This window comes from Pelobates fuscus, chromosome 10, assembly GCF_036172605.1.
Source record: "Pelobates fuscus isolate aPelFus1 chromosome 10, aPelFus1.pri, whole genome shotgun sequence".
In the NCBI taxonomy this organism is placed as follows: domain Eukaryota; kingdom Metazoa; phylum Chordata; class Amphibia; order Anura; family Pelobatidae; genus Pelobates; species Pelobates fuscus.
The window spans coordinates 96,849,916-96,870,639 of NC_086326.1; the positions used below are offsets into that span (position 1 = coordinate 96,849,916).

General features: G+C 38.9%; 1 protein-coding gene across 4 annotated transcripts in view; it reads right to left on the minus strand.

Annotated features, from left to right (window-relative positions):
- Positions 1-1,230: 1,230 nt before the first annotated feature.
- The window catches only part of LRMDA (leucine rich melanocyte differentiation associated), a 750,926-nt gene continuing 731,432 nt past the window's right edge, over positions 1,231-20,724 (minus strand). For all 4 annotated transcript variants that reach the window (XM_063435367.1, XM_063435369.1, XM_063435368.1 and 1 more), the window contains one exon: positions 1,231-1,531. In XM_063435367.1, the coding sequence (XP_063291437.1) occupies positions 1,452-1,531 (80 nt within the window). In that variant the 3' untranslated portion in view covers positions 1,231-1,451. The remainder of the gene's footprint in view (positions 1,532-20,724) is intronic.

Below are 20,724 nucleotides of genomic sequence, written 5' to 3' on the forward strand. Positions count from 1 at the left end.
TATTCCCCGTCCTTCTTTAATTTCCCTGACAGTGTGACCAGAACTGCGGGATCAGCCTTTTCACAAGCTTTCAAAGAGCGTACATTTCTGTGGGCAAAGTAAGTCCCAGTCATGTTAGTTTCACAAGGCATCACCATCACACTGACAAACTCAACTCTCAGCTCATTCGTCCCAATGGCCACAGTTTCCTCCTATAAGGCATCGCTCGGGACATACGAACGCACACACAAGGGTGTAGGTCTTTATGTGTCCATACATGACCGCTCATATGTTGCAAGCTGCCCTGAAGCCTTACAATGACTCAAGAATACCATCGCTGCCTCGAACGTACAGTGGGAGTAAATCCATGTTATATTGTAATAAAATACTATATAAAGGGCATTACTACACCTGAAATTAATTTGACTGAAAAAAATACATGAAAATGGTGTAAAATGTGCAAGTAAAGTAAAAGATATGCAAAGTTCTCAAACTGTAATTGATTATATCGTAATAAGTGATAATTATGTTTTGTGCTATTGCAGTGCAGGATGTTAATATTTAGTGATAATGTAATGTAGTATAAAGATTAATGCTTGGTGATTTTGTACTGTAGGAGTTTAATGAGAGGACTCTGTATGGAAAATCTATCTAGCTAGACCGCTCTCTCTGTATGCATATATATACATACACAAACACACATACATATCATATACATATATTGTGTTTAGTAAAGCCTAAAATATGCTCTCCCTGTACTTCTTCTGTCCATTTAGTGAATTTGGTCCAGCTAACGTCTGCAGCTGCCAGTCAGCAGTGGACAGCGGAGGCTCGAGGCAGACCTGTCACTCTCCATCCCACATCACACAATGTAGTGACTGATCCTGACAGTCACAGAAATGTCAGACAGGAGAACGCAGCAGGACATCATGCCATGGGACTGTATTTGTTTTCCACTTCATACACAATCGCTAAAGCAACAGGTGAACACCTTTCGGCTTTTCTCAAGGATTTCTGCTAAGTTTGGAAATAGTACTTTAGGGGAAAAAAAAATCTAGACGAACAGGTGTTTATGTGATGGCATTGGGTTTGTACTTAACTGGTCACATTCCAAATCTTTCTGAAAAAGAAAAATAAATATAATAAAAAAAATATATACATATATATATATATATACATACAAAACATTTACATTGAAAACGGTTTGCATTGGTGAGGAATTATAAAAATATATATATAATAAAATACAAATTTTCATTTAAAAATCTTTATTTTAATTGAATGTATGGAAAATGATATAGGAAAATCCATTTATCTTCCAAATTGTGAATAATTAGATATTGCAATCACAGATAATGTTCCTTTTCAGTTTTGACCCGTCTTTCCCCACATTACGGATTGATGGCCATTGATTCAGAATGGTACACGAGGAAGATAAAATTGAGGACACGGAATAAGGTTCAAGGTACTAATCAGAGCTGATCATCACGGATAAATCTGTTGCCTTCCGAATGTTTCCCATAGTAGACATAACGACATTTCCCTGCAACACCTGCAATACAAGAAATAGTAAAGGCAATCCTGATTAATGCAAAGGCTGACACAAACAGAAATGATCTGTATTTATATTCCCACCAGACAACACTAACAGGGTTATTCATTAAAGAGAGAATTCAAAGAGAATTGTAGGCCAAAGTAAGTCGAACTGCAACATAGCTGACAGAGAATGTTTCCAGTCCGGTTATTTTTTTCTTGAATTTGAAATTCTTTTAAAAATCTCACCCTAGTAAACAAACCTCTAACATTCAGAGCATAACAGTCTAATCTAAACCACTAACAGGGGACACAAGCTCAGCAACTATGTCACAAAGTCACATTCATCTTCACATGTGGCATAAACAGGTAAATAGAGTTAAAGCTATAAAGATATTCACACATGCCCATCTTCAACATTGGATGTCCAAGTCATTGAGTGATAGTTTGTTTAAGAGCTCCCAATGAAAAAGCAACAAAATACTCCAGAAAGAGATATAGATTTATCTAAAGTGTCACCGTCACTTTCCTGTCTAATTCTTGATAACTATAGTAATGGTGACGGGGATTGGCAGGTATTATATATTGGGGGAGTGGGGGGGAAAGGGGGCTAAGAGATGGGGATCTCTAGATAAAAAGGACTTTAAACGGTCCATAATTTTAGGGGGGAAGACACTAGTATGTCCACTCCCCCTTGTATTGTTTTTTATAATATTAGCTCCCATCCACTGTCTATGGACAGGACAGGAGGATAACATACCCCCCCCCCCCTTCAGTCCATATTTATATAAAAGCCTGCCTATGGGTAGTTTTTTGGAGGACGTCCGAGCCTCCCCCATTAATTTAATTTAGTCCCCACGTACTCTGCTCCATTTTTAACCTCTTATTTGTGCGCAATGGGTGAGAGATTACCAATGAAAATCTGTTCTCCTGAGTATTGTTTCCAATGAAAATATGCAAACGAAAATTGGACAAACTGAACAAACTTATGGATAAATTTGGTCCATCTGAATAGGTTTTTTTTTTTGTTTTGTTTTTTGGCCAAAACTATATGGACTGAGAAAAATTTACATCCGTGCACAAGTCTATTTATTTATTTCATTTTCATTGTACTGAGAGCAATACATATCACACAATAACAATCAAAAACAAAAGTAAAAGTTGAAGTATTGCAATCCAAAGAGAAGAATTAGGATAGATTACTGCACTGGTCATTAGTCACATCACTAGTGGAACTATTGTTCAGAGTTCTATTGTCCACTTAAATCACATTAAAACAGACTAATTTGTGGTATTTATATTATTCTTATAATTGTACTTGTGATAAGTATGTTCAGTATCTTCTCAGAGAATGCATGTGCCATAATGAAAATGCGTGAACTTGAATCACAGTTCTGATCTCTAAATTATAAGCCAAGAAGGGGAAAACTAAATTCAATGTTTTAATAGATGCTTAGTTAATCACTGGATCATCTATTATTTGTGTTATATAACTTGTGTCAGTGCAATACTAATCCCAGGAATCAGGTAGCTATGGTTCCCAAATGATTTTGTTTTTAAATATATGGGACTATGTAAGATGTATTGATCCTTACTAAATGTAAATTAAATAGAAAAGAGAAATTATTGGGGGGGAGGAGGGAGGAGGGGGAGGGAAGGGGGTGTTATATGTGCATATATTGAAAGATAAATATAATTTATTTATTTTTCTAATTTGAGCTTTCCTTTAATCTGACACCTAAGTTACTCCTCTTATAAATTCCTGTGCTCCCTACAAGGAACACATACACCTTGTTGCATTTCAGTATAGCAGAAGGGAGATACATATCATATGCTAAAGAGTGTTTAAATGAATACTCCAAACACCTAAGACACTTCTGAAATGCTTCACGTGTGAAGAATATTTACTTTTTTTTTTCTTTTTACATTTTACAAAAAGTGCAGATTGCAATAGAAATTGACACCTTTTAAAAATAAAAAAAATCTTGATTTAGAGAAAAAAAGACACTAAAGCAATTTTACAAATGGTAATCAACAGAATAGTTACAACTCCATACTCTACTAATACCCCTAAAATTACAAAATAGTAAAGCTTGCCACCACTAGTCAGATTTAATAAAACCAGTAACAACATAGTCTTGATAAAGACCGCTAGACGGTCGAAACGTTGATTTATATGCGTGTTATTTAATATACATCTTTTTTTGATTTACTAAATCCATTGAGTGCTCTCAATTTGTTCTGTTTATATATATATAAAAACACCAATGCATAATACGCAGACATATGCCAGTATACCTAGACCCTATAGCACTTTGACATGTTTCACTTATGGCACAAGAGGACATGTTACAAGGTACGTAAACAATATCTGCTATTCTTTTCAAAGCATTTTTTTTTTTTTTTTTAATTCTTTATTTTATTTGTGCATGAATACATCACATGAGGCTTACAAAGCCACAACAGCTAGGGTAAGCGTTTTTTTCTAACACAGTTTTACAGTGGTTAGGCATTAGAGGATACTGCACATTTTTTATACAAATATTAATGTCGCTTGTCGAGGAGTTTCTTCTATTCTGCTTATCATGAAAGGTAAGGTACAAGATCAGATAGAACAAAATAATATAAGATTACACAAGGTTAGCACTGGAGATTGAAGCGTTGCTGTTGCAGAGTATGCATTAGTGAGAGGTATAATGAGATTAGCTTAAAGACTTCTGCATTTGTGGGCTAAACTAACTGTTATATAAAATATGTTTAACTAAATATAAGAACTAACTCAGGTGCAGGCATAAATTGAGTACACACATTGTGTTGGACCCAGTGCGCAGCGTCCATAGTAAGGGACACAAAGTCCTAGCTGTGTGGTCTAACCGATCCCCATCAGCAGGGTCTCCCCAGTCGGTGCCCTTCACATTCCCAGCTGGGATGTAGTCGGAGGGTTCAGTAGCATAAGTCCCCTGTCTTGTGACCAGCATGTCGTGGGCTTGTTGTCCCTGGTGGGGATTGTAAAGGTTGTGGTCGCTGGGATCCTCTCCCGAGGAAGATTGGTGAGTATGGGGATGTCCCTTATCGCGCCACAGCACTTTTAGGTAGAGTCGTGTTTGGAAGTCTGAGGGCCTTCGTTCGCCACGATGTCTTTGCCCAGGAGAAGTAGTGATTACCCTGGGGGGGGGGGGGTTTGTTGTTTCTTGGTTAGGTGACTCACCGCTGGTCTGTTGCTGACCCGCTGAGGCTTGAGTCGTGTCTCCCGCCTCCTCCTCCCAGTCTTCCATGCTGCAACTTGGCCCCGTCCTGGAGCCGCGGGCTGTGGCTTGGTGACCTGTGGAGTTGTTGCCGATGGGACCTCTGCTGGAGTGCTCCTTTGGACCGAGAGCTTGGCCCAAAAGTTAGCTAGCAGGCGGTCCAGCCGTTCCGAGAGTGGTGGCAGTGGGGATCTGCGATCTGGCTGGCACGTGGCATCCGCCATGTTAAGCAGCACTGGACCGGCAGTGCAGATAAGCCAAGGGTGGTGCCGTGCTCCTGAGTAGTGGGCTGTTTGCCGGGATATCCCTCTGCGGCAGGGGGGGGGGAGACCTCCATGTGAGTAGGCTGCAGTCAGCAGAGGGATCGGCCGCTTCCCTCGTGCTGTCTGAGTAGGCCGCTTGTAGGCCTCAGGTCAATCCCCGGGATGTCGCCGCTGTTTTTGGCCGCAGTCTTGCTTTTGCACTGCCTCTGTGGTAAGCCCTCTTCTCGGAGGTTGAAAAGCAGTCAGTTTTAGCGCTTAATGTGGTTTTTAAAGCTTAGTTCAGGCTTTTTTAGTGTGGAGCTCATCTGATGTGTGGCCGTTCAGCTTGGCTGCTAGGCTCCGCCCCCCCTTCAAAGCATTTTTGAGTGGACAGGTTAAGCTTATGTCAGAGGAAAAAAAATGATATAGCTATATAAACACCAATATATGATACGCAGACGCATTCTACTATATATTAACATGCATATTACATTTGATACATACTGTTGAGCCAGTCAGCACTTTGCCCTTAGTAATTTAGCGTAGTGTAGCTAAATGCAAGATGCAAGATGCAGGTAATTGCTCAGAGCACCTGCCTTGCCAAAACATTGAGATGCATCGGGAAGCCTGCGATTGGACAGTCACACAACGTCTGGGTGAGGTTAGAAGGGGAGGGCTTGCAAGGAGAGCGGACAAAAAATCTGCAGCTCTTGCAAGTTGTGTTTAGATATACACCCAATGAAACAAATGCATGATTAAATGCATACATGTTGTCATTGGAGGTATATCTAGGGTTACCATAACCACCATGATTTCAGGGACACATATCACCTATACATATTGACGGGCAGCACATGAAAATGGTTGCCCTGTAGTATGAGGAATTCAGAAGAAAGTGTATAAGATTAAGTAATTAGGCAAAGAAGAATCCGTCAGAATATGCATTAAACATACTGCAGGTCAACCCTTTTAATGCATTTTAATAAAAATGACAAAATGATATGTGTCCCTGAAAAGTATGTCTACTAAAAAGTGATTGATTGATTTTAGAGCATACACATAATTATTTTTTTTTTTAATTCTTATTTTATAGAGAAAAAAAGCTCAGCCACTAGGAAATTGATGGTTACTCAAGAATACCAGTTTAACAGAACAAAATCAACAAGTTTGTGTATGATTGAAAAAAAAATAAAGAGAAATAGAAAAAAAGAAAAAAAAGATGAAAAGGAAAAAAAAAAAAGCTAGACTTTGAAGAAAGGGGACAGCGCAGAGCCACCCTGCAAGTTTAGTTAAAGCTTTAATCAGAAAAGACACTGTCAGAAATGTACAGAGAAAAGGAACGGTTTGCAGTGACAGAAAGCAGAGCGGCTGACAGAGATACTGGTGCCAGAATCTACATGCACCAATCACATCTCTAACAGGAGGTGACAACCTTCCTGGCATCGTGAAGTCCTCTCATCAGCCGCACTCTTCATTGTAGACCACATTCCATGCTTCAGTGCTGGGGATTCATCATCCAAGCCCCCATATGGAATAATAAAAAATCACAAACAACAACAATATACCTGCTTACAATTACAGTGATTTGATACACCTACAGTTTCTGGAAGCCTTCAGATATGTTTTATTTTAGTTTGTAACCTATTAAATTATTTCCTGACACCTTCAAAGGATGCAAGTTCAGCCTATTGCAATGATTTACATAAGAGCAGTCCACAATTACATCTCTATTTCCTCCTTGTGAGTTTTGCCAATCCTATTTTCCGATAAAACAGTAATAGCAGACGTATTTCCTCTAAATCAGAATATTACTTGCGTTTAGTTATCAGTAAATACCTAAATACATCTTGTTTCTTGTATACAAGCCATTCTTTATGTTCCAAATACTTGACACCAATAGCAGCAACAAATGCAAAGCTCTTGTTCCATGTACATAAGGATATCTCCAGACTATCGGTGCAAATCTAACTTTAAAGGCAGCTGAGAGCCCTGGGATTGGGTTAACCAAGCGCTCCCAACCTAACGCCGGCATCAAAATTACATGAATTCATAGTTATAATGCCAAAAGTATAATAATGCATCTTTCTCCAGAGGGTATGGGCTATGGATGTTGGGGAGAGCCCATGTTTTTTCTCAAACCACTCAAAATGGATTGCTAGGAAACAAAGATAGTAGACGTTTCTTTAATTTACATTTAGAGACACTATGCTGGACTATGTTGCGATACATATTAATTAGGTCTAAATGCCCACCGTAAAAAAAAATAAAAATAAAAAGATTTTGGGATCCATGGCTACCCTGTTCCTTGGATTAGTTTAGCCTTGACACTAGGTATATAACTAAAATTATAAATACAAGAGATCATGTTTGTAATGGAGAGTCCCATTACCATTTTGTTTGCTTATAGTTTAGAAGTCAGAGCATATGTCACTCAGGCTCACAACAGTGGTTATGGTGGATTGTTCCTTTAAAAAACAAATTGTTATATGGACAAACTGCCTTTGTTAAACTAGTTTTAGCGCTAACTGGTATATTCTTTAAGACAAATAAATTACATTTATTTATAAAATATTTTACCAGGAAGGATACATTTAGATTGCTCTCGTTTTAATGATACATACTATATAATGTAAACATTAAAACATTAATTAGCTAGAAATCAGTAGGTAAATAAATAAACAAAATGAAAAGTCGCGTTCTTTTCCAGTGTTTTTATAATTGCGCTGAGAGTTTATTTGGCAGCATCAGAAGACCAGCCCCAGGTGTATGACAGTCAGTTCACATTGAGAGTTTAAGAAGAGAAATTTCGAAGACCTCGGCGATTTGAGGTGGTACAGATACTGTAAGTGTGAATCAGCTGTCATATCTCATAGTCTCCAAAGCAGGCTTCTCCTTTATGGGACAGTTGACAAACTCAGTTGGAGGTAGAAGATTGGTGGGGGAGGAGGCTGAAACTCAGATGCCGGCGCTTGCCTTAGGATAGCGGTGCGAAAGACGAATGTATTTAAAAATCCACAAAAAAAGAAATATATTTTTTCTTATTTTGGGATGAGGAAAATATACTAGTCGTACAAGACTGCATTCAACTGACTGATGCTATATCTATTATAATCTCTTATGTTACCAGGACTATGCTTAGACAATGACAACATTGGCAGCAGAAAAAGAGACTGCTGTTTTCGGTGTGACAGTACATGAGAAATCAATAGTGACATGACACAAGAGGGGGCCAGAGAGGTGTGGAGCAAAAGGTCTCTGGGGACAGGTTGCAAACCACAGGTCGCACAATTACACTGATATGGGCTTACAAACAAAGATGCACTGTTACCAACACATTGTTTTGGGATATGAAATTGAGTCAGACAATTGCACAGTTGGTGTCACAGCACATGTAACACAAAATAACAGATAAATATGTTCTCACCTGTACATACACTTGCATAACCCACAACAATTTTAAATGCACAACATCTTAGAGTAGGAGAAACACGTTCAAATTATATGTTTTTTTTTCTCCATACAGAATTCACTTCTGTCATAAGAGAATTTTACTTTTATGTGTGCAAACTGTCCATATGTCTTCATACAAGCCCTGCATGTAAGGTTCAGTATCAATGTATATTTCAGGATTAAAGTGCTTCGGAATGGTTTATTAGCAAAACAAAATTGCCGCAGGAAATGTGAATACTTATTATACTTTTGTAATATTGTGATGTTGAAATGTAAATCATTTTGGGAATAGAAATGTCTCCCACTTTCAGGTATGTTCTGGAAAAATAAACACAATGCATTTGCAAGGTTTATTTGGAACGTGTAGAAACGTAATTGAAACATATACAACAAATTACGTATGAATGAATGAACATAGAAGGCTGCTAACAAAATAAATGAACAATACTTCCACATGCTACGTTCACCATTACAAAATGTTCACTGATATAAATGCTTGACCAGTTTAAACATCGCATTGCATCCCAGTGTTCACCTGTCAGGGCCAAAGTTGACCAGTCCACCCGATCAAATTGAATTTCACATTAGAATCAATAAAACTCAAAAGAACAAAATTTTAATGGTATGGTAATTTTTTGCAAATGTGTTTAATAATAAAAAAATAAAAATAAAATAAACACACCTTGCAACGTTTATCCATTATAGGCAATAGTTTTATGCATCAACACTCCCCAATAGAGGTGATATAGAGATAGTGTATCTAAGTAATCTGTAGTATTGATTGATAGTATGGTCACGTTTTATAACACAGTTTTAGGATTTATTTACATTTTTGAACAAAGCACTTTTTTTACAGTTTATGCACACAGGAGCTAAATCAGAAAATGTATTTAACTATTGGCACTTAAGGCACTTTAATCAATAGTAGTTTTTTTGCACTATAAGTTGTATTTTTAATAGCATCTTTATTATACATTTTTTGGTTAAGCATTTATAGCACTGTATTGTTACACTGGTACACAGCGCCAGATGCACTTTTATTATTCATATATATGATGATATTTTTATTGCACATTCTCTTGCATGTCCCTGTATCCTGTATGTTTAGGTGTCATTTCACTGCACTTGTGAAATGGCAGGTGGTTTCACATACGCACTGCTTGTTATTAACAGGGGCAGGCTGTCTCAGGAGCTTTGTATGTTGTTTGTTCATCACCATAGTAACGTGTCAGGTGACACAAATGTCCACGAAGGTGGGAGGCACTGAGTTTGCACGCATTGCGCACATGGAGCCGGGAGAATGCAATGGTGATTTCCCCTGGATGGTAATTAATTATAGTCTTTAAATGCAATTTGTAATTTGTAACCGCCCTGAAGAAAGTTATGTTATAGAACTGAAACTTTGAATAATTTTTTGGGGATGGAATTAAGAAAATTGATTTATAGGGCCCAACGTGCTGGATATCTCTAACTATCAATATACATGCGTATTTGCTTGCTTCAAATTACTTCTCCAATTATGTAAATTAGTAGTAGTATTGGTATTTATATAACACCATCATATTCTACAGTGCTTTACAATTATAAAACGCATATATTTAAGGCGAAGAGGTGATTTACTGTTCGATTATATAACCATAGTTTATTGTAAATACTGTTTGGGCATATCACCAGACTTTTACTGTACTTACTGTTCTAGTATATAACTATAGAAAGTTAATGTAAATAAAACTCTGGGGCCTGACAGTATTCACCCATAAGTACTTACCTGAAGGTACTTGATGAGCTAAGTATGGATGTGAACCTCTGTGTTTAATATTTCAAGATTCTTTTCTTTCTGGAATTCTACTAGAAGATTGGAGGAAGGCAGATGTGGTTCCTAAATTCAAAAAGGGTTCTAAATATTTGCCTGAAATTTCTAGACATATGAGCTTAACTTATGTGGCTGGGAAAGTATTTGATCGGTTATTAAGGGAAACATTTTATGAATTAAATAAGAAGGACATTGTTCTTAGCAATAATCAGCATGCTTTTATGAAACATAGGTCATGTCAAACAAACCTAATTGCATTCTATGAAGAAGTAAGTAGAAGAATAGGTCAGGCTATTTCAGTGGATGTGATCGACGTGGAATTTGCCAAGGTATTTGATATGGTTCCTCACTATAGGTTAGTGTTCAAACTAAAAGAAATTGGTGTAGATGAAAAGTCTTGTTCTTGGGTAGAACATTGGTTTAAAAATAGAGTGCAGAGAGTTGCCATTAATGGAAAATTTTCAAGCAGGACAAGAGAGGTAATTGGTGTCCTTTAGGGTTCTGTTGTGGGATAGCTTCTTTTTAACATATTTCTAAGTGATCTTGAAATAATAATTGAAAGTCATGTTTTAGTGTTTGCAAATGACACAAAACTCTGTAAAAGAATACAATGTTAGCAGGATATTGCTCTGCTGCAGATGGATTTAGATAGATATGGGGACTGAGCACTCAAATGGCAGGTGAAATATAATGTAGAAAAATGCAAAGTTATGCACTTCAGGGGAAAGAATGCACAAGCAATTCACACCCTAAATGGTACTGAGTTAGGGATAACAACACATCATGAACTGTAAGCCAAAATCATTGCACTTATGACAAATCACGGCTTGAACTATCTTGCTTTGCATGTAATGCGTCTATCTCATGTTTCCCCTTTTACGTTGCATTACTGAAATAAATGAACTTTTTGCATGACATTCTAATTTTTCCAGTATCACCTGTAACTGTATGTACTGTTTTGGTATAAACCAGACTTTTACTGGATTTACTGTTCAGGTATTTACCGATTCTTACTGTGATTACTGTTCTGTTATAAAACCAGACATACTGTAGTTACTGTTCAGGTATATAACCAGACTTTCTGTAATTACTGTTCAGATATATAACCAGACTTTTACTATAATTAGTTCAGGAAGTTACCAAAAAGGAGGATCACTGTACCTTGCACTTCAAAGCAGGTCACAAAGTCAAACACTCCCAGAAATGTTAAGAAGTGATAAAAATATATACGGTAAATAGCATTGTGTGATACGCTTAAGTTAACTTGCAACAATGTAATCATATGCATCAGTATGTTATTTTGAGCCAACGTGATTGGTCAGGATAACCAAGCACCATACGCTAAGCCACTTAGTACACATTTTTTTGTACTATACTATGTGTTGGTTTTCTATGTATTAGAGTCCCTACACCAGGGCCGGATTAGCAGCTCCAGGATCAGGCCCATGGAATAGGCCCATTAAAAAAAGAAAAAAAAACATATATATATTTTTTTCTACTATTTTTTTTTTTTTACGCACTACTCTTAGGTTTGTCATCTGACTGGTATTTTACTGGCACAGCCTGTGAGGCTGCCGGGCCATGCCTGTATTGCAGTAAAACTGGCAATACAAATGTTTCTCAGTATAAACGAAGATGACTCTGCAATACCAGCATCAGCCAGTAGGGGGTCGCTATGTGTGTGGAGAGAGGCAGGGATTGGAAGTTACAGCATTTCCCTGCCTCTCTCTACTACTCACTGATCCGCTGGGGAGCAACTACACAGCACAGGGAGTTCAGACAGCAGCTGCCAGCCTGCAGAGACAGCCTACAGCTCAGGGAAGTGAGGGATGGGGTAAAGGCTGCAGGGAGACATGGGGACACAGACACTAGGGGACACATGGGGACACAGATACTAGGGGACACTTGGAAACCTGGGGACACTGAGATACTTGGGGACACGGGAAAACATGGGGACACAGACACATTGGGACGCTGTGAGACATAGGGAGACACTGAGACATTGGGACACAGAGACACTAGGGACACAATGTCCCCCTGTGTCCCCATGTCCCACAGTGTCCCCATGTCCCTAGTGACTCAGTGTCCCCATGGCTCCCAGTTTCGCCTAGTCTCCCAGTGTCTGTGTCTCCATGTCTCTCAGTGTTCCTAGTGAATTTTCTCTTATGTCACTCCTTGTGATTTACATCATGTGATGTCACACATAACTAATTAAGTGTTGCTTCTAAGTGTGTGTGTGGTTGGAGATATTCTGGAGATAAACAGGAGGTAATCTGAGGTATCCAGGAGGACAAATAAAAAAAAAAAGGTAAAATTTGTTTGATTTAAATTATTCGCCTCATTGGAATGGCAGACTTAGTTCAGTGTAATAGTTGCTTTGCATTTGTTTCACGTTCCACTTTTTGGAAGTTTGGTTGTTGTCTAATCTGTAGACAGTTCTCTATCTTGCGGCAGGAGATTGTATTTTTGAAGTCTGAGATTTGTAAATTATCTGGTAAACAAATTCAGGCTGGAACTGCTGCAAAGCCATTGCCGCAGAGACATACTAGGAATGGCAGATGGATTACTGTAGGATCTGGTAGACTTGGAGTTGTGGATAAAAGGCATATTGCACAGTCTGTTGTTCTACATAATTCATTTTCTGCAGTTTCAGAGTGTAGTGGTGTCCTGGAGATAGGCACTGAGGCTAGTGGTGTTGTGCAGAGAGGCACTGAGGCTAGTGGTGTTGTGCAGAGAGGCACTGAGGCTAGTGGTGTTGTGCAGAGAGGCACTGAGGCTAGTGGTGTTGTGCAGAGAGGCACTGAGGCTAGTGGTGTTGTGCAGAGAGGCACTGAGGCTAGTGGTGTTGTGCAGAGAGGCACTGAGGCTAGTGGTGTTGTGCAGAGAGGCACTGAGGCTAGTGGTGTTGTGCAGAGAGGCACTGAGACTAGTGGTGTTGTGCAGAGAGGCACTGAGGCTAGTGGTGTTGTGCAGAGAGGCACTGAGGCTAGTGGTGTTGTGCAGAGAGGAACTGAGGCTAGTGGTGTTGTGCAGAGAGGCACTGAGGCTAGTGGTGTTGTGCAGAGAGGCACTGAGGCTAGTGGTGTTGTGCAGAGAGGCACTGAGGCTAGTGGTGTTGTGCAGAGAGGCACTGAGGCTAGTGGTGTTGTGCAGAGAGGCACTGAGGCTAGTGGTGTTGTGCAGAGAGGCACTGAGGCTAGTGGTGTTGTGCAGAGAGGCACTGAGGCTAGTGGTGTTGTGCAGAGAGGCACTGAGGCTAGTGGTGTTGTGCAGAGAGGCACTGAGGCTAGTGGTGTTGTGCAGAGAGGCTTGAAGACTATGGTGAGGCCTAATAGAAAGCAGTTGTTGTTGGGGGATTCCATCATAAGAGGTGTGGAGATGGACAATGGTGGTCTTGTGAGGTGTCTTCCCGGAGCTACTGCTCACAGAGACAGGAGACGTATCTGTAATATTGTTAAGCAAGCAAAGCAGGAAGGGGAATTGGATGTACTTGTCCATTTAGGGACAAATGACTTGGCTTGCAATGAGGTTTCAGAGGTTAAGGAAGTTTTTAGTGTTTTTGCCAATGATATACGGCAGGTTGCTTCCACACTGTCATTCTCTGAAGTTCTGCCTGTGCATAACACTCAGAACGACAGGCGGATGCGTATTAGGGACTTTAACTTGTGGCTTGGTGAATGGTGTCGGGAGCAAGGATTTGGCTTTATTGCTCATGGTAGCTCTGTTTGGAATGGAAATAAACTGTACAAAAAAGATGGTTTGCATCTTTCTCAAAAGGGAACAAATGTTCTCAGTGAGCAGTTCAGAGGTTTTGCTAGGATGTTTTTAAACTAGGAGGGGGGGGCAAAAGGGTGATAAAACATCAATCCAATTGTCCCCCAAAACAAGGACAGAAGGTGCCTGTAGCAAGTGTGTTAAAAAATGATAAGCTTAGAGTCATGTCTACAAATGCTCGCAGTTTAGGGAATAAGATACATGAACTTGTGGCAATAATGGCAACTGATAGTGTAGATTTAGTCGCTGTTACCGAGACATGGTATAATGAGAAAAATGACTGGGACATAGCAATACCAGGGTACTCTTTATATAGAAAAGACAGGGAAGGCAAGAAAGGGGGAGGGGTGGCCCTGTATGTAAAGGATAGCATAAAATCTAGCCTAATAAAGGTTAGTGAGGCGAACATAGAGTCAGTTTGGGTTACGTTAGAATTTGGTAATCACACAGTAACTCGTGTAGGTGTGATTTATAGGCCCCCAGGACAAATTGAAGAGTTAGATAATCTACTAGTTGAAGAAATAGCTAAAATGACAATGAAGGGGGAAGTTATCATCATGGGTGACTTTAATCTTCCTGATGTGAATTGGAAAACAAAAATAGCTACTTGTGCCAGGAGCACACATATTCTAAACTCCCTACTGGGATTGTCTCTAAAACAAGTCGTTGAGGAGCCAACTCGTAAAGAGGCCATACTAGATTTAGTGTTAACAAATGGAGATTTGGTATCAGATATTACTGTAGGTGAAAGTTTAGGATCCAGTGATCATCAGTCAGTGTGGTTTAATATAAGAACAGTGACTGAGTCACACCACACAAAAACAAAAGTTTTAGACTTTAGAAAAACAGACTTTTCTAAAATTAGAATATGTGTAAAGGAGTCATTATCAGACTGGAGCAATTTATATGGAGTCCAAAATAAATGGGATTATTTAAAAGTTGCACTACTGAAGGCAACAGAAAATTGCATTAGGCTTGTCAGTAAAAACAAAAAATTCAAGAAACCACTGTGGTACTCCGCAGATGTGGCCAAAATAGTAAAAAACAAAAAGTTAGCATTTAGTAATTATAAAAAAAACCAGAGTGAGGAAGACAGAATGACCTATAAGATTAGGCAGAAAGAGGCTAAGCAAGTTATAAGAGCTTCCAAATCCCACACAGAAGAGAAAATAGCACAGTCAGTAAAAAAGGGGGACAAAACTTTTTTTAGATACATAAATGAGAAAAGAAAAGTAAAACAAGGATTAGTTAGATTAAAAACAAAAGAAGGAAGGTATGTAGATGAGGATAAAGGTCTAGCCGACTGCCTCAATGAATATTTTTGTTCGGTATTTACAGATGAAAATGAAGGAAAGGGACCTCTGTTAACAAAAAGGATAAATGAGTCATTTATTACACGTGAGTTTACAGAGGAAGAGGTTCTATTTCAACTGTCAAAAGTAAAGACAAATAAGTCAATGGGACCTGATGGAATACACCCAAAGCTATTAAAAGAGCTTAGTGGTGTACTAGCAAAACCATTAACAGATTTATTTAACCAATCATTGAAAACAGGAGTAGTCCCAGAAGATTGGAAGTTAGCGAATGTTGTGCCCATTCACAAGAAAGGTAATAGGGAGGAGTCGGGCAACTATAGGCCAGTAAGCCTTACTTCAGTAGTGGGGAAAGTGATGGAAACCATGTTAAAGGATAGGATTGTTGAACATCTAAAAACACATGGATTTCAAGACCAGAGACAACATGGGTTTACTTCAGGGAGATCATGCCAAACTAATCTTATTGATTTTTTTGATTGGGTAACTAAAATTATAGATCAGGGTGGTGCAGTAGACATTGCTTACTTAGATTTCAGTAAGGCTTTTGACACTGTTGCACATAGAAGGCTTATCAATAAACTACAATCTTTGAGTTTGGATTCGAATATTGTTGAATGGGTAAGGCAGTGGCTGAGTGACAGGCAACAGAGGGTTGTAGTCAATGGAGTATATTCGAAGCTTGGGCTTGTCACCAGTGGGGTACCTCAGGGATCTGTACTTGGACCCATTCTCTTTAATATTTTTATTAGTGATATTGCAGAAGGTCTTGATGGTAAGGTGTGTCTTTTTGCGGATGATACTAAGATATGTAACAGGGTTGATGTTCCAGGAGGGATAAGCCAAATGGAAAATGATTTAGGTAAACTAGAAAAATGGTCAGAGTTGTGGCAACTGACATTTAATGTGGATAAGTGCAAGATAATGCATCTTGGACGTAAAAACCCAAGGGTAGAGTACAAAATATTTGATAGAGTCCTAACCTCAACATCTGAGGAAAGGGATTTAGGGGTGATTATTTCTGATGACTTAAAGGTAGGCAGACAATGTAATAGAGCAGCAGGAAATGCTAGCAGAATGCTTGGTTGTATAGGGAGAGGTATTAGCAGTAGAAAGAGGGAAGTGCTCATGCCATTGTACAGAACACTGGTGAGACCTCACTTGGAGTACTGTACACAGTACTGGAGACCCTATCTTCAGAAGGATATTGATACCTTAGAGAGAGTTCAAAGAAGGGCTACTAAACTGGTTCATGGATTGCAGGATAAAACTTACCAGGAAAGGTTGAAGGATCTTAACATGTATAGCTTGGAGGAAAGACGAGACAGGGGGGATATGATAGAAACATTTAAATACATAAAGGGAATCAACACAGTAAAGGAGGAGACTATATTTAAAAGAAGAAAAACTACCACAACAAGAGGACATAGTCTTAAATTAGAGGGACAAAGGTTTAAAAATAATACCAGGAAGTATTACTTTACTGAGAGGGTAGTGGATGCATGGAATAGCCTTCCAGCTGAAGTGGTAGAGGTTAACACAGTAAAGGAGTTTAAGCATGCGTGGGATAGGCATAAGGCTATCCTAACTATAAGATAAGGCCAGGGACTAATGAAAGTATTTAGAAAACTGGGCAGACTAGATGGGCCGAATGGTTCTTATCTGCCGTCACATTCTATGTTTCTATGTTTCTATGTTACAAATGATTAAGGCTGGTATTTTCTTCCAAGAAAGATGGCAACCCTAACTACTCTTCACATACTCTTGCTTAAAGGAACACTATAGGGTCAGGAACACAATCATGTATTTCTGACCCTATTATGTAAAAAACACCATCTATCCCCCTGGCCCTGCCTTGCCTCCCTAATATATTAAAATCTTACTTGTATTCTATAGTCTGCAGCTGCTGGCTCTGCCTCTGAACTGACTCTGTCTGCTGACATCATCAGAAGTGTTAGCCTGATCCAATCACAATGCTTCCCCGTAGAACTGGCTGAGACTGTCAACTAGGCAGATCAAGGTCAGAGCCAACACAAGTCAAACATAGCCCTGGACAATCAGCATCTCCTCATAACGATACATTGAATCAATGCATCTCTATGAGGAAAATACAGTGTCTGCATGCAGAGGGTGGATACACTGAATGGCAGTACTGCATACTAGGCAGTACTGCCCCAGGAAGCACCTCTAGCAGCCATCTAAGGAGTGGCCAGTGGAGTTATTTTCTCTGAAAAGACAGTGTTTACTACAAAAAGCCTGAAGGGAATGATTCTACTTACCAAAACAAATACAATAAGCTGTAGTTGTTCTGGTGACTATAGTGTCCCTTTAAGTTTGGAAGCTTAAGAGGGATGTATAGCAACAAAACTTATGTGGACTGGCTGACAATAAAATTCTGTAATTAGGCCCATCATAATTGTCAGCTCCAGGCCCACTGGGCTCTTAATCTGGTCCTGTCCTACACTGAGGGTTGATATAACAACCCAGTTTACATTGCAGTCTAATTCTGTCAAACTAAAACATAGCTGATACCAGGCTACAAGGGGCACACTTTAAGACAGCAGCACTGTCACTTTGAAATGTGTTTTAATATTATTATTATTATTAGTCCAATCTTCGGCAATGGGTGGAGTTCAATCAAAGTTCCATTGCTGCTGCCGGGGTAATTTATCCACAATTCACCAGTCAAAAGTAGCCATGCAAGGGCAAACTACGGGCATCAAGGACAAAGGAGAACAAAATCGCAGCACTTCAATATTGAGATTAAGTGCAGGTTATAAAGAATAATAAATATAAACAGTAAGTCAAGAGGCAATACAATATTTCTAAATGTATTGCACTATATAAACAAACACCCTATAATATATAGCACACACTTGAATCATTTTGCTAGTGTATCGAAACAGATAACAGACAAAAAAGAATGGAATTTATAAACTTCTAGGCAGGACAGACAGATGGAATTAGTTGCCATGCGGTTTATTTACAGCCAAAGAGAATTTATTATGAATCCAAAAAGGTTTAAATGGCTGCTGAAAAGAATGGACCAGTGACCCACAGTCTTTTTGTGGCCATAGCCCCCGATACAAAAAGTTCTACCGTGGCCACTATTAGAAATTAGATTTAATAATCCATACTTCTCTATGGAGTCTGTCTGCGCTTTATGTATAATGACCCTTTAAATGGTAACAACAAATCTGTGTCAACACTTCCTCGGTTAAGATTTTGTCCCCTGGTAGAAGGAGGGACAGTAATTTAAGACTTGTATAGCAGGAATTGCATTTTTAACTGGTGACTTTCCAATGCTCATGGTCAGTTCGAAACGTAATTGCAGTCTGTATGGAAAATTAATTTGACTTCAGTTCCTTACCTGACCTCCTCCGCCCCGTAGCAAAAAGGACAAATATGTTAATTCAGGAATATGTTTTATTGCATGTTCATATATAAAAAATATATGCATATAGCTATAATTATGCCGCCGCTGCTCTACAGTGACTGGATAAAGCAGGTCAGCTCTCTCCAGTTTGACAGGTGCTGACTGTTGCTGCGTGGATAAAACACCCAGAAAGCTGTTCCTCTTGACACTTTAGACTAATACAGAGTGTATGTAAAATAAGCCTCTAGTGTTTAAACACTGAATATATCATTATGTCCCTTTTATATATAGTTCAGACTTGTCTGTTTCTTGGAGAAGTCTGAATGGGTGTATAGCCAAGCACAGAACATTTTCTTCCCTGACCCCATCTGCTTTTCTGCTGTTTCCAAGATGTAATGTGACCTTAAATCCAGCCTGCTTACTATTCATATATTCCTGACACAGGGACTATTAACCTGATTGCACTTAACGTGAATAGAGAAGTGCGCTATTAGGTGCAGAGTGACATAAAGGCCTGTCGGAATTGCTTTTAGTGATCAGGTTACTAGATGTGATTTACTTTTTAACCCCCTACTCTGCGTGAAACTGCAACGCAATACAGCAAGGGATTTGTTTGTAATTGTAACAGTGTCCAAACAACACTGCGGATTGGTGGTGGGATATCCCATGCGCCAAGCAAATCTTCTTAATATGAAGCCAACGACACCTCAGAGTTATGTGTTTATAGCCTTTATAGGAGTAATCGTACAATGCGAAAAATGGTCCCTAAATAATAGTCGAGGACACCACAGTGAGAGTAGTAAAATCAACTAATGCGCAGTTTAGAACACTACAATCTTGTTTTTAGTACGTATTTTACAGTTTTGTTTCCCAGTTAATGGGAATAAACTATGTGTGTGCATAGAGTTCTATGAATGTATTTCACCAGGAAAAGGCTAGTTATTATAAGTTACAACCATGGATGTGTTTTTGTGTGTGATGATTGTGGTCAGAAAGGGAGAATTTGTTGGACGATTGTTGCAGTAAAATATTAGATCAATAAAAAGAATATCAATTAAGATCAAATATTAGATTAATAGCAGAAGATCTAGAATGCATACAAGCTCTTAAAGTGACATTCTGAAATGGCCAATCATACCGGTAATAATGAAACAAACAAACAAACAAAAAAGTCCCTCTCAGTTCTCATATATACAATGTGAAGACAAAGTATAAGGTACAATGTGACCCTTTTTTGCATTACTTAGTCCCTTTAAGGCTCGCTCACAAAATCAGAAAAAAAATGGGTTAACACAAAACCTCTGTTTATAAATAAGCATGTAAACGTACATGAATATAAAAAAGCGCAGACCTCATAAACACGTACTTCAATCGTTTTAATAGAAGCGAGGGAACAGGGAACGTGTTAGTAGTTGAACTAAAAAGAGATGAGGAGAAAGAAGACACAAGACAGGAAAAAGATAGAATGAGGTAAGAAAGAGACAGAATGAGAAGATAAAAGAAGAAAAACAGCTTGGCCAGACGAAGAGCAGGAGACAGTTGGAAATAAATTTGCCCTAAGGGTGATAGGAAAAGAGATGTGAAGTTTTAATCCCAGGCCAGGAGCACGATCCAGAAATGTTCAGTATAAACTAGCGAGCAGCTGATGTGTGATTTGGTGCAGCTTGTTAGAAATGATGTTTTAGACACATCGAACAGCTGGGAAAGTACATCCAAAAGGTGCAGGGAAATGGGGAAAGGCAGTGGGAAGATGGGAAGACAACATTGGAACGGGAAAAAAATCTAAACTGTTTTTGTCAAACTAGTGATGTGTCCTTCACAACAAAATACTTATCAAACTCTTAGAACCAGACTAAATAAGTCCAGTAAGAAGGAGTGGGTCTGGTATACAGTTACTTGAGAGCAATGCCTCCGTAAAGGTGAATTAAATAAAGTTTAAAAAGGAGATAATAAAAAGACATTCGAGAAAATAAATGGTAATAAGAGACAAAATAAATAA